The sequence below is a fragment of the Pongo pygmaeus genome, chromosome 12, assembly GCF_028885625.2.
Source record: "Pongo pygmaeus isolate AG05252 chromosome 12, NHGRI_mPonPyg2-v2.0_pri, whole genome shotgun sequence".
In the NCBI taxonomy this organism is placed as follows: Eukaryota; Metazoa; Chordata; class Mammalia; order Primates; family Hominidae; genus Pongo; species Pongo pygmaeus.
The window spans coordinates 90,414,367-90,429,872 of NC_072385.2; the positions used below are offsets into that span (position 1 = coordinate 90,414,367).

General features: G+C 41.1%; 1 protein-coding gene across 10 annotated transcripts in view; it reads left to right on the forward strand.

Annotated features, from left to right (window-relative positions):
• THADA (THADA armadillo repeat containing) overlaps positions 1 to 15,506 on the forward strand; it is a 366,352-nt gene that overhangs the window by 271,241 nt on the left and 79,605 nt on the right. For all 10 annotated transcript variants that reach the window (XM_054475156.2, XM_063648769.1, XM_054475159.2 and 7 more), the window contains one exon: positions 6,985 to 7,079. In XM_054475156.2, coding sequence (XP_054331131.1) covers positions 6,985 to 7,079 — 95 coding nt within the window. The remainder of the gene's footprint in view (positions 1 to 6,984; positions 7,080 to 15,506) is intronic.

The following is a 15,506-nucleotide window of genomic DNA, read 5'->3' on the forward strand; positions in this document are numbered from 1 at the left end:
CTCCCCCACTCCCCTTCTCACCTGCCTTCTCTCCCTTTGCCTCTCACCCACTTTTCCTCTTAACTTGGTTTCCTTCTTTCCAGCCCGTTATGGGCCTGCTGGTGGTCCCTAGGATATTGCTTCATTAACTCCAGTGCTGGCTCCATGGCAAGAAGCTTCTAGTACTTCTTGCTTATTGTGGTTGAGAACAGAAGTGATCTGAGCTGCTTATGTAGGAGCTAAGATAAGAGAACTACCCCAGATGGGCTGGGATGAGCCTGCCAGCTGCACCTGTTTGATTTTTTTGAACTTCTTCTCTTTCACCAGCTCAAACCCCTCCAATGCCTTTAGAGCCTTCCTCCATGACAATCATGACAATCAAATCAATCCTCTATTTTTATGTGTATTTTTTCTCCACATATACCCCTCCCCCAACAAGATCATAAGCTCTGCAAAGCCAGAACGTTTTCCTCTCCCTCCCCTTCCCACCCCATGTAGAATATCCCCCATACTGCTCAGTAAATGTTTCTGTATTAATAAAGTTAAGCCATGTGTCTTAGAGACCTTAACAGACACTAGCAACCTAAAGCCAGAACAGCAGTTTCCAGCCCTCTGAAGATGACAGTGAATTCTGGTAGAGCTTGGTAAGTCCAAAGTGAATTCCCTCTCTCTTCCAGGGAGCCCACCAAGGCTTCACAATATTGAGTGGGGACCCCAGCTGTCCAGTGTGACTTGAGCTGATGGGGTCCCACTGGGGTCTTCATTCTTTGGAACTTTTAGAGCTCTGAAAGACTTCTTTTGTTTCGGGCCCCTGTTGACTCATCCCATATCATTTCCTGTTAATCCCACTGGCCATCTTTGTAGTCTTGGCAGTTCACATCATTGTAACAGCTGTCCATGGACCAGACACTGCCTCTCCTTATATTTGGTTATATCCTGTGGATAGGAGTTAGGAGGTACTTCTTTGATGGAGGCCACATTAAGCCATGTAAATGTGGAAACATAAATTAAATAAAAATAACCCACCTCTGCCATTTCAATTCCCGCCCCCCATACCATTGTCCCTTTTAGCACTTGGTATTCTCTAAACATGTCATGTCCCCAAGTCTTTGGACATGCTACTTCCTCTGTTGGGGTCACTTTGCCCATGGTCTGCCTCCTCCCCATTCTCCAACTCTCTGCCAAGGCCCTTCCTGACTCACCCAGACAAACAATTACTCTGTTAATCCCTCCTTTTGGGGCACCCATCATACTCTAGCATGACTGGTTGTGTGTTTTCCCAACTACACTAGTGGCTTTCAAGTGTTTTTTTTTTTTTTTTTTGACAGACATTGACAACAAGAAACAGCTTTTACATATGACCTAATGCATATGTTTGTGTGTATATACTGTATGTACACACACACATGAAATCATGCACAGTCTGAAATTTTAGTAGCTGTGTAAGATACAAATTGCCAAAAATGCAACAGAGACAGAATTTGCTCAAGATAGAGCATATTTAATTTCAGGAATGTTTGCTTTCAGCATATCCACTGTCATTTTGGATACAAAGCATAACCCTATGATGCCATTCAGTATAATGTAGGGTAGCTTATTACCTGGAAAAGAAAAAGAAAAAAGCTAGACCAGTCAATTATTTTACTTAAACTTTTGTTGCATTTTAATGGTTATTTAAATCTTAAAGATAACTTATTAAAAATCATTCTTAGCAAGGACTTAGTGGAAAGCTGATATATAACAAAAACCTTAGTGAAACAATCCCTTGGGAAATCTCTGAACTTCTTTAAATCTCCTGCCCTCTGTCCTTACTACACTACTTTGATACACTCTGATTATATTTTCCTCCTTTCTCCCTCTGTCTTCCTCCTAGCTCCTTCTCTCCCTTCTTCCTCTGCCCCCATCTCTCTCCTCTTCCCTTCCTCCCTCCTTCCCTTCCTTCCTTCTTCCTTCTTTCTTTCCTTCCTTTGTTGCTGGTCACTACCCGCTAGTTGATTTCATAACCAACTGAATGAATCATAAAGTATATTTTGAAAAACACTATTCAGGACTCTAAGTTCCTTGAGGGCAGTGACTGTGTCACTGAATCACTTCATCTTCATATTTCCAAACCCACCACTATTCCTGGCTCTCAGTAGCCTCTTAATAAATGTTTTCTGAATGAATAGGCCTCAGTTAAAAAAAAAAAAAAAAAAAAAAAACCTACAGCCACTGGGATTCCGGAAGGGACAGGAAAAGTGAATAATTTATCACAGACTTCCCCAAGACTTCTGCTGTCCTCTAGACACTGGGGCTTTTGTAGACGTGTCTGGGAAGCCCTGCTCTCTGCCTGCCTTCTGCCTCTCCCAACTTCCAGGAGAGAGGGCAGGAGATTTAAAGAAGTTCAGAGATTTCCCAAGGCAAAAACATATTAATCAAGTTCGTAAGTGGATATTTATAAAGGACAAATGGTAAAAAAGAGTGGAAGAAAATAGGATTCTTAACAAGGCCTTCATTTCATCTTTTGTATGTCAACTTCGTCCACATAGTGCTGGATTCCTTCTCCTCCTTCGAAAGCCACTATTAGTGCTGCTTTTCAGTGCATCTGCTAGATGCTGATCACTTCTGATTTTTTTTGAGCACTATAAATCTTCATTATGCTGTGCTCCATGCCAGGATTTTTCCATTTGGGGGTAGAAAAAATCCCCAAGCCCACCGAAACCCTGTGGCTTAGTTTCCTGTCCAGCTGGCGTGCTGCTCTTCGGGATTTTGTTCCCATCATCAAAGTGGCTTGACAGACTGAGAACAAACCTCTGGCTCACCCTGAACTTACAGTTTACCATTTCCAAGTCAGAACAAACACCAAGTAATAGCAAGAGAAAAAGAACGAAAAAGATTATTTTCCTGACTTAGAAGCCAGTTCAGAGTGAAGCCCAACTCTGTGACTCCAGACAGGAATGTTATAAGGCCTTGACTGTCCTCAAGGGTGGAGTCATGAACAGTGGGCTCCGGGCCAGAATTTCACTCAGAGTCATCTCAAAGGAGAAGCCATGGATGGACTCCTTTGTGGCCCCAAATCTTCCGTTTCCTGGAATCCAAAGCAGCAGCATTTGGGGGAGCCTCCCATGATCTCGTTGACTACATCACACTTGGCCCCAAGCCTCACAGTTGTGGGAGCAGTCAGTGATTCCTGAAGTGTCCCAGGAGGCCAGTAAGGTCACAAGCCTGTACCGGGTCTAGGGAAGATGCAGAACACTTCAGCCTGGCAGAAGGCTCTAAAGATCGTCAACCTTTCCTCTGTTCATTTTGAAATTTTTAAAATATGCTAACTTAGCTGAAAATCTCGTGGAAACCAGGCTCCTCATCAGACTTGAAAGTCAAACCGGTTTCTCAACAACTTCTCTTTATGGCTCTGTATGGCTCCACAGAAAACCAGGAAAACATTTGGGGCAAGAAGCTATGACTCTGTGGGCCACATGGGAGCAGGCAGTCAATTATTACACTAAGGAACACCCAGTTAACATGAAGTATCCCATCACTTAAAAGCCTGACCAGCCTTCCTCTTGTTTCCACCTTATCAACGCATTCTCTTATCTTCCCAAGCTGCCGCTCCTTGGGACTGGAGAAGCCAAATGAATTCCCTCTCACATCTCTTACCCTCTTTCCAAATGCCCTTCCTTATCAACTTTGTCTCTCGATTCTTCCCATCTTACATGGCCCAGCTGGAAGTATAACTTCATTTCTCCAGTCCACCCTGGTGGGTGGGTGTGTGGGTGGGTGGGTTGGTTGGTTGGTTGGTTGGTTGGTTGGTTGGTTGGTTGGTTGGTTGGTTGGTTGGTTTTTTGGCTTAACTCCTTACATCCTGTTCTGAAGTTTGTCTTTGTTTTTGTCTCCAAAACTAGTCAAAATTCTCAGGTCAGAAGCCGTCTCCTACATGTCCTCCCTGCACCTAGCTCAAGGCTGGATGCACAGGAGACATCCTATCTGCTTTCTCAGGCCACTGGCTTTCCTCCCTGAGTGGCTCTTGCTTTAGCAGGGGGCAATCCCAACTAGTAGAAATTTTACCATTGGGAATGATATCATTAAAGTTTTCATAGACTGTGGGCTTTCCATAGTGGATGGAAGAGTAACAGCAGGAAGTTACGATTGAGAGTCCCAGGGTAAACTAGAGAGAAAAGATAGGGGCAGGGTTAAAAAGTAGAACCCCAGGCTGGACAATATAGCAAGACCCCATTTCTACAAAAATAATTTTAAAAATTAGCTGGATGTGGTGGCATGCACCTGTAGTCCCAGGTATTTGGGAGGCTGAGGTGGGAGGATTACTTGAGCCCAGGAGGTTGAGGCTACAGTGAGCCATGATCATGCCACTGCACTTCAGCCTGGGCAACAGAGAAAGACCCTGTCTCAAAACAAAGCAAAACAAAAAAGAAAGAAAAGAAAATGAGGCAAATCTCTATGTTCTTAATAGAATGGTATCCAAAATATATTAGTGAAAAGGAGTCATGATCAGAACCTAGTATATAGTAAGCCACCATTTATATAAACAAGTGGGTAGCAGATAGATGCTTATAAAATAATAGAGCCTGGCGCGGTGGCTCACGCCTGTAATCCCAGCACTTTGGGAGGCCGAGGCAGGCGGATCACGAGGTCAGGAGATCGAAACCATCCTGGCTAACACAGTGAAACCCTGTCTCTAATAAAAAATACAAAAAATTAGCCGTGCGTGGCGGCGGGCGCCTGTAGTCCCAGCTACTCCGGAGGCTGAGGCAGGAGAATGGCATGAACCCGGCAGGCAGGGCTTGCAGTGAGCCAAGATCGCGCCACTGCACTCGCGCCTGGGCGACAGAGTAAGACTCCATCTCAAAAAAAAAAAAAAAGAAAAGAAAAGAATAGAATGTGCTTGGAAGGATGTGCTAGAAAGTAGTCATAGCGGTTGCCTCGGGAACAGTATATAGGCAGGGGGTAGGGTTGTGGAAAAGGAATTTCATTTTCATTGCATGTCCACATTTTGTGCTTTTTCAATTATTTTTGCATGTGTTACCTATTTATTTATTTATTTTTGAGACAGAGTCTCACTCTGTCATCCAGGCTGGCATGCAGTGGCATGATCTCAGCTCACTGCAACCTCTGCCTTCCAGGTTCAAGTGATTTTCCTGCCTCAGTTTCCTGAGTAGCTGGGACTACAGGCGCCCGCCACTATGCCCGGCTCATTTTTTTATTTTTAGTAGAGATGGGGTTTCACCATGTTGGCCACGCTGATCTCGAACTCCTGACCTCAGGTGATCCACCCGCCTCAGCCTCCCAAAGTGCTGGGATTACAGGCGTGAGCCACCACGCCTGGACCACCAGCACACTCTTAACCAGCCTCTTGTCTTTCAGTCTTACCCCGTGTAATCCCAGCTACTTGGGAGGCTGAGGCAGCATAATCACTTGAATTCAGGAGGTGGAGGTTGCAGTAAGCCGAGATCATACCACCGCACTCCAGCCTAGGGAACAGAGCGAGACTCTGTCTCAAAAAAAAAAAGTATCTGATAACATATTTTTCATGTTAGACATACACCAGCTCCAGATATAGGCAATTCAGGATAGAGATGTGAATAAACTTTAGGGAAATTGTAAAACTTAATTTATAGGAAATGAGAAGGATGGATTTCAGGATTAAGCCACATGGAAACTGACTAGCCAGAAGACTTGTGCCAATTTCAATGCCATCCCCTAATCCCATGTTGGAAGTAGAGAAGGGCAAGGAATGGACAGTTCTGGAACATCTGCCATGGCCAGGCACTGAGGTGGGCGTTTTAAGTTTACTGTGCCACAGTGAACACTCACAGTGACTCACAGTAAGGCTGTCTTAGTCCATTTTCTATTGCTGTAACAGAATGTGTGTATTGTATTGTATGTGTTGTAACAGATGGCATTGGCATCTGGTGAGGGTCATCCCATGGTGGAAGGCTGAAGGCAGAAAAGAGCATGCAAGACAGAGGGGAAATCAAGCCAAACTCATCTTTATAACAAACCCAGTCTCCAAATGACTAGCCCAATCCCAAGATAACAACATTAATTCATTCATGAGGACAGTACCCTCATGACCCAATCACCTCTTAAAGCTCTGCCTCTTAACAGTGTTACAATAACATTACCTTTCAACATGAATTTTAGCAGGGGCAGTCAAACCATAGCAGAGGTGATAATATAGTTCCCATTTTACAGGTCAGGAATCTGATTCAGGTCACAGAGATTGTAAGTGGGAAAGACTGAGTTGTAGGTCTGTCCCGACTGTCTCCACTACTCACATTGTATTATTAGTACACCAAAGATGTTTTGGCCTTTTCATGGCCAAAGACACTCAAGAGTCAAGGCCCTTCAGTGCTGTTCTTAAAAAGAAAGTCTTCCTTCTTCCTTTTGTATGTAGATCCCCAAATCTGAGCCCACTTACTATTTCTACTATGTCGTTCAAAGAGCTGCTCCATATATTGAATGAAGAAAAAAATCCATTTGTTGGGGAAAATGTCATCTCCAGTGTTTGTTAATCTTGCCATGTGTCTATTGTTCAGCTGGTTATTTCAAGTCCACAGATACAGCTTTTCATATGTGAGTGTAATTTTCCTTCCCTACAATACTAAATCTGATTTTCATGACTGATGTTTTTTTCCCCAAATTTCTACACTTAAGAATGTAGAATAATAGAGTACCATCTCCCCACCCCTTCTTCCCATCTTATTTTCAACTAACTAGGATAGGATTGTGGTGTTTGTTTTCATTTTATTTTATTTGAAGCCAGAGCATAGAGTTTTTATCTATTTTGTCTACACATAACCTTGGCCTCCATCATATGGTCAAGGATTTCATTTGCTCACATTAGTTGCTTATTTTCTTGCCATCAATGATTGTACATCATTTCTTAATATTTGCCACAGCTGCTTAAGCCCCATCATATACCATAGAAAATACCCATGTTCTCCTTCCTGAGACCCAGACCTAAGGGAGAGAAAATCTCAATTTATATTCTGTTCTTTACCTTTCTAGGCAAAATCCATGTTTGGTGACCAGAGCTGTATACATTGATATTCTCTTCCTATTGACTTGCTGCCTCAACAAATCTGCAAAGGACAACCAGCCAGGTACGATTCATAGTTATACTATATTTTGGAATGGTTACACATCTTTGAAATGTAGATGGTGTTTTGAGTGGCTCTGCCACACACTGTTCCACCTTCTACTTTTATAAGACTAACCACACATCAAAATTAAACAGTGTCATATAGTTCCCTCATAGAAGTTTGTCAGGGAAACTTGTTCTTGTTTATTTGGAAGTTTGCCGTTTATTTTCTAGTTGGTCATTCAGGGAAGAGTGAATTCTACTCAGATACCCTCTCTGCATCTACGACCCTGGCTTTTTTCTATTTTATGTATTTTCTTTGAAAGGTCATTATTTTGAATAGCTGTGAGTTCATTCTGTTCCATTCTGTGGAGATAACTGAGCTGGGCTCATTTGATTTTGGGTATTTGAGACTCTCTTCTCAAATCGACCCCTACATCAATGCACTTACGAGTTGCTGCCTCAGGCTCTGACTTTCCACATGTGTCTTGGTCATGTATGTTTCTGGGGATGGACCCCAGATCCACATACAGTTGCTCTATTTTAATCATGATTTGCAAAGTGGTTTTTCTTTTTTAAGGGAAAATGGCAACTCCAAATAAAATTTTTTTGATGTGTTTATATAAAAGGCTACAGGAAGTGCTGTACATGAATTCCAGGCCACAGACTGAAACTGATTTTCATCAACACAAACTGGAATGCAGGGTAATGAGTCTGCAACTGGTTAAAATCAGCCTCTTCTAATTGATTAGGCCTGTCTAAAGGAGGCTACAATTACAAAGTCAGATTCTGAGTGCAAGCAGACCAGGCCTTTCCTCTGTTACATTTAGTCTGTCAATGATTTGTTGTCTTCGGTAAATACATTCAGGCTGTCAATGTCCAGCTCTGTTCATATGGAACCCTGTTCCCAAATTCAAACCAATTTAAAATGCTTTGCAGGAGGGAGGTGGGGGAGGTGGGAGCATGCAAAACCGTCTCACCCAGATCGATGTATATTAGCCTACAAAACCCCTGTGGCCATGCAGAGGTAATAAGAACATGCTCGACTCTCATCAACTCCACATCCCTGGATAGGAGTAGCTATTGTATCCTCTTTGTAGTGTAAAATCATATGGTTTTATAGCTATAAAGCAATCCCAATTTATGCCTCTTATCCCAGCATAATTATTAATAGTGCCCCCTTTTACTCTTGAAAGTGACCAAGTTTGCATAATAAATTACTGGTGGCCGTGGCTGTAAGGGACCCCAGAGTTGCATCTACTTCAGCTTACCCTTAAGTCAACCGGAGTCCAAAGTTTAAAAAGAGACTATGAATCCAATGTTACCAAGTAAATTGCTTTAGATTTCCACCATTTCTGTATTTCAGTTCCAAATTCCGTATAGCTTTGTAATACTTCCCTGCCTATGTTTCTAAAGGGCTTTGGCCATAAGAGATTTATTTGTTCATTGCTTACAAATCTACTCACTGGGATTCTGACAGTTTATGGTTGACTATAATCATTAGTTTATTTGAACTGAGTTTTTCTTGGCTCAGTGCCATTATTCTTTGTCTAGAATGGTTAATCGTTATATGTTGTAAAATGCCTTCTTTCTTCCCCAACTACCCATCCTTTACTGATGAGCTGGGTTCCTTGAAGATGACTTTAGCTTTTTTGAACCATCCATTTCTCCAAGCTGTTAACATTATTTAGAGTTTATACCCTAATTAAACAGATCACAGCTTGTTTTCACAAGCTGTGTTTAATAACTTAACAGTATTTCACTTGCATCTATATATTACTCTTAAAGATGTTACTCTGCAGAGTAAGATGTGAGGACAGGATGCTTTTATTCTAGTGTGATCACCGTAGCTCTAAAAATTTTGTCCTGCACTATCCAGTACTACAGCCACCAGTCCTATGTGGATCTTGAGCACTTGAGATGTGGTTGGTCCAAAATGAGATGTTCTGTTAGTGTAAAATACATACTAGATTTCAAAGACTTAGTATGAGTTAAAAATAAAATTTCTCAATAATTTTGTATTAATTATGTATGTGTTGGAATGATGTTTTTGACATATTGGATTAAATTTAAAATGTATTATCAAAATTAATTTTACCTGTTTCTTTTACTTTTTAAAATGTTGCAACTAAGGTCAGATGTGGTGGCTCAAGCCTATAATTCCAGCACTTTAGGAGGTTGAGGCAGGAGGATTGCTTGAGGCCAGAAGTTTGAGACCAGCCTGGCAGCATAGTGAGGCCTCATCTCTAAAAAAAAAAAAAAAATTTAATTAGCCACATGTGGTGGCACACATCTGTAGGCCTAGGTACTTGGGAGGCTGAGGCAGGAGGAGGAGTTCGAGGCTGCAGTGAGCTATGATCATGCCATTGCTTTCCAGTCTGGGCGACAGCGATACCCTGTCTCAAAAAAATAAAATAAAATAAAATGTGGCAACTAGAATGGGAAAAATAACAAAGAAAAAGTAAAACTGTCATTGAAATATATGTGTTTAACTCTGTCAAGTGGAGAAATAGGAAGAATTATAAATGACATCATAACCCAAAAAGTACATTAAAGTAACATTATTAATGTTGAAAAATGTGGCTGTTTACATTTTAAATTACATATATATGACTCATTTTTATCAGACAGCACAAATTTTATTCAGTTCTCAGGGAATTGCCCTCATAAAATCGCTAGATGTGTTTGTGTTTATGTATATGCATGAATGTCCATGTTCATATAATACATCCACACAAACAGTGGGAGCATATTTTCTTTCTGTGAGGGTGGAATAGATTTTTAGAAATAACCAAATACGAAATAAAATGGCAATTAAGATGGAAAGCACCGTTTGGGATAAAAATAAACTGTGCTTAATGTAGTGAAATCTATTCTTGTGTGTTTTATAAATTGTTCCCCAAAACAGGTTGAGCAATAGATAAATATATCACCAAATAAGGCGATCACTTATTTAGATGTGTAGATTTCAATATGCTTTCAAAATAATGTGATGATATTATAGTTTTAGCATATAAGCTCCTTGAAAGAGTGGACCATGTCTTAGATTCTTTGTCATCTAAGCACATAGTAGGCTCTCATTAAGTGGATTTATTAACTGTTTGATTGAAATGCAGTTTTCCTCAGTTTTTAGAAAGTAACAGCTGTTATCAAAATACAGATTTTATTTAAACTCATGTATCAAATAGATGTGAATTCATTTTCTGAATCCAAGCAAAGTGTTTATGTGTGTATGTAAATATATATCTACCTCCATTATTAGCTCACAAAGCCCAGAGTAGGAAGTATACCACATAGACTGAAGCCAAACCTCTGGGTTTGAATCCTAGATCTGCCATTTACTAACTTTGTGACCTTAGGCAAGTTATTTAGCTGCTTTGAGACACGTTGTTTCCATTGTAAAAGGGGACAGTAAGATCTGTATCTTAGAGTGGTTGTCAGCTTACACATGTGAAGCTCTCTGTGAAGAATGTGCTTTGCATGGCACAGAATAAATGCTCAATAATATTAACTATTATTAATATTTTTTTTGTTGACATGGAGTTTCACTCTTGCTGCCCAAGCTGGAGTGCAATGGCACAATCTCAGCCTACTGAAACCTCCGCCTCCTGGGTTCAAGTGATTCTCCTGCCTCAGCCTCCCGAGTAGCTGGGATTACAGGCATGCACTACCACGCCTGGCTAATTTTGTATTTTTAGTGGAGACAGGGTTTCTCCTTGTTGGTCAGGCTGGTCTCGAACTCCCAACCTCAGGTGATCCACCCGCCTCGGCCTCCCAAAGTGCTGGGATTACAGACGTGAGCCACCACGCCCAGCCTATTGTCATTATTATTCGCTGGAAGCTATGCATCTAATCCAGTCTCCTCCAGCCGGGGAGCATTGTGTTCACCTCCTCACCTTGACTGTTCTCATATTTTTAAACATCTTCAGGAAAGAAGAAATGCCTGCTTTCCCAGGAAAACACTGCAGTATAACGTACCTGTCTTAGAATGTCAGGAGTCCACTTGATTAGGGTTGCCCCTGTCCCTCTGACTGATCCAGAAAAAGATCATTTCTTTTCTTGTTTATTTATTTTTTCGTTTATCAGACCTGCTAGCCTCAGAGATATATTGAGCACTTGTATCTGGAGATAGAAATGAATATGCCTTGGTCTTATAAGTAGGTGCAATGAAGGATTTTTCAGATGCTGTATTAAAGGAAGTATTTATGGGACACATTTGAGGCACTAAAGAAAGATCGTTTCTACTTGAGAGGACGGGAAAGACTTCCTTGAAGAGGAAGTGGTTGAACAGAGTTTTGACAGTGGATAGGGATTCACCAGGATGGGCAAGGTGGAGGTGGGTATTACAGACAGAGGTAGGAGCATGGCCAAAGCTGTAAGGGCACAAATCAGCACAGCCTTCAGAGCACTAGGGACATGGCGACTAGGGTGTTGGGTTCAAGGCCAAGCAGGTGTGACTGGTGAGGCTGGGGAGGCAGAAACTCAGTCATGGAAGGCCTCATTCATAGGCCAAAAGTCCAAGGAGCCTGAATTTGTCCCGTAGACAAAGGAGTTGATTGGACGATCTAAGACAGAGAGTAGGACTGTGTGGTTTTTAAGACAATGTGACATTTCTTTCTCTGCCCTCATCCTTACAGGATTTTTAGGACCCTTATGGAACCAAGTTCCTAGTGTCACTCCAAAATAATGTAACTGGCTGGATGCAGTGGCTCAAGCCTGTAATCCCTGCACTTTGGGAGGACAAAGCAGGAGGGTTGCCTGAGGCCAGGAGTTCGAGATAAGCCTTGGCAACATAGCAAGACTCCACCTCTACAGAATTTTTTTTTTAATTAGCTGGACATGGTGTTATGTGCCTGTAGAGTCCCAGCTACTCAGGATGCTGAGGCAGGAGGATCCCTTCAACCCAGGATTTCAAGGCTGCAGTGATCTGTGATCACACCATTGCAGTCCAACCTGGGTGACAGAGCAAGATCCTGTCTCTAAAAAAAGAAAAAAAAAAAAAAAAAAAGAATGTAACTGGAGATTCATTCACTTTGCCTTTGCCCCGCCATTTTGATAATCAATATTAGAGGTTTGGGAGGTAGGGAGTGGGGAATGGAGGGCCAGACTAGAATGAAAGGCAGCGCTATGGTAAAAGGAATTATTTTAGAATGGTAGGATTACAGGGGAGATTCCTTCTCTTATTTTCTATTTTACTAATTTTATGAAACATAATTCTGTTTCATTATGTGTATATACATATGTTTAAATGAAATGTATTTAAATATGAATCTTGAAAGGGATTGATTATTCCAAAGGAAATGAAGTAATAACAATTTCAGGGAAACTTTTTTGGATGGAGGAGCATCTGCTCATCCCCTCTCCAATCCTTTTCTGTAAATGACCTTGGAAGGCTGCTCCTACCTCTGACATGTCTTAGAACCACGTTGAAGGGCCAGGGGCATAAACAAGGAGAAAAACAGTGAAGGAGAAAGGCAGAGAAGATGATTAGAAAAGCTTAAGATAATGATGTGTTTTGTGTAATTCAAACTTTTATCTTAGTGCTTCCCAATCATTTGAGGTTTCCTCAGCCATTAACTAGGTTTTAAAATTTTCAAATCTGGGGGTTTTGTTTTGAGTTTTAAACCCACAAGGACTCTCTGTCCCCTGTGTTCTTTTTCCTCTTCTGAATCCAGCTGTCATCATTAGTATATATCAGTTTCCTGCTGGAATGGAAAGAAAATTATAGTGTCCAGTTGTAGTTGAGGGAACAAGGAAGAAAAAGCCGAACTGCCACAAGGACTCAGAGGGCTGGGTTTCAGGCTGGGCAGCGACATGGAGACGAGAGCTTTAATTCTTATATTAAACCCATCTTAAATTATTTGCTCTCAGGTTGGAAATTTTCCATTGAAATTTCTGTTTACAGAAATGCTATCTAAGACTTGACTAAATATTTACCCCTTTTACTCTGAGAAATGGACTTTCTGTTTTTCTTATGCCCACACCCCTTAAAATTGTGTCTTCACAGCTATTGAATTGAACATTTTCTTTTACCAAGTATTTAAACAAATACCTACCTGCACTTTCAGACTTTCATTTTAAGCAGTCTTGGTGGGTTTTATGAGTGGGTTTTTCCTTTCCTAGTCTCCATTTTATAAATTTTATGCAACTTGGTTCTTTTATAATTATGTGTATGTATAATGTGTTGAAATATGACTCATGAAGAGGATTAATTAATCCTAAAGAAATGACATAGCAATCATAGATAGAAATATTTTAGGCTGATAAGGATTTGTCCATCCATACCATTCGTATAAATGATCTTAGAAGGCTGTTTTCCTGCCCCTGAAATGTGGATAGGATGCCCGTTATACTCTCATTTTTAGGAAACATTGTTTTCAATCTCATCCTCCTTGTTTGTAGGGGGTTATAATAATAGTGGCCAACATTTATTGAGCATCTATCTCTATGCCAAGCAATGCCAAGCATTTTATGTGCATTAATGAAGAAAGTACTAATGTTCCTTCATCAGACCACAGAAACTGAGGCATAGCGATAAGTGCCCAACATCCCATGTGTGCTAAGGTGGCAGATCTTGAGCTCTCCAACTGCCCTCACTGTGGCCCCACGGCACAACCAGGGCCAGAGTCAGGAAACATCAGTCACTCGCTTAGGGAAGGGAGTCCGAGAACCCTCTTCGTGGACTCAACTTCCCAGGCTTGTGTCCCTGCTGCAGAATGCCCAGGCCTCAGAGAAGGGATCCCCTTTTCAGGAGCTTCCACGTCACAGGCTTTTATGGGGCCTTTCTTGAATGTGTTTCTGTTTCCCATCCTGAGGGTGTGTGGAATAATACGAGAGCCTACCCAGGACTGGAGCGTGTTATTAGAAAGAGCAAGCTTGACTGCTTCCGGGCAGCCACCTGCCCTTTTTCCCTTCGAAAGTGGACCTATGGCCACTGCACAAAACACTTCCTAATACCAGGCTGCTGGTGACTACATTTTGTGGTTTCTTTGTTAGTTGATATTTATAGTTCAGATCTCATCACTCTGCCAAGTGCAATAAACATTTTGTTTTAACTGGAATATAACTTTTATTATTGTTATTATTTTTCTTTTAAATGTTTTAAAAGTGACCAGCTTGTGCAAGTGGAGTCAGAAACCCTAAATAGTCTAAATGCCAAGTCAGTGCGCTCTGTAGATCAGTGTACGATTAGAAGACAGGCTCTCATTTATTACTGCTTGTATTTATATAATGGAAGTTAGGTAACATAAGCCCCTCTACAGGCCAGCTTAGATGTTGATGATGCTTAAATGGTAAAATCTGTGAGAAATGTTCAACAATGCCCTGTATTTGTACTGCCTAAAACATGAATAATACATATGTGACATGAATAAATAGGTCAGTGATTTTTATGACATATTAATTTCCTTTACCTAAGTAAGTTCCTGGGAAATATAGCTGAACAGTTACAGAGAATGAAAACAAACATTGGCATCTTACAAACACCTGCTTTGATTATTTAGTCTAATTAGGTTAAATTTAACTATTTCCATTTGAACAAATTGAAAACACTTCTTACCTGTTCCTCGGTCATGCACTTTATCAGTGTTGGATGCAGATGTGTTTAATATGACACAGTTGGTGCTATTCTCTCAGCTCTGGGTGGGAAATAAAAAGGAATTGAGAACATATTTTTAGAGTCTTCTGGGGACTTTGTATTTCTGGGCCTATAGCTATGAAACTTTAAGGAGGAGAAAAAAAAAAAAAACAAAACAGGCTTTGTGGTCAATAAATTAGTTGGTTTTCTCCAAAACACTGGAACTGTCATCTGAACTGCTGCTTGTGCCAAAATTATCTTTCCCAGGGAACAGTGAGCTTCTAAAATAAGCAGATGATTCCTAGCTGTCTTTCAGAAGTCAGAATAATATAGGGTATGTTATTAGATTGCTAGGTTAACGTGGTGTTTACTCTGTTAATTCCAAACCTTGTGCTGAGTACAGAGGCCCACAATTCTTCAGAAATTTAGTTTAGAGATCATAGCAATTTAAGTGACTTACCCAAGGTTACACAGCTGGTTAGTGAAAAGGTTGAGCTTTCCTGACTCCTTATTCATCGTCCATTTCTGTGACCAAAGTTAAAGGCCTCATATAATGTGAGAGTTGTATCTGTGGCAGAACCGTGTCGTGAAACCTTCTACCCACATTTTCATCCCAGGAGTGAAATACTGTTCTAGTCAACAACTAGGGTCTCAGAACATCTGTGATTTCTTTTTTTTTTTTTTTTTTTTTTTTACAGCTTTGTCGCCCAGGCTGGAGTGCAGTGGCACAGTCATGGCTCACTGCAGCCTCAACCTCATAGGCCCAAGCAATCCTCCTGCCTCAGCCTCCTGAGTAGCTGGGACCACAGGCGCATGCCACTATGCCAACCTAGTGGTTTTTTTTGTTTTTGTTTTTAATTTTTTATTTTGTAG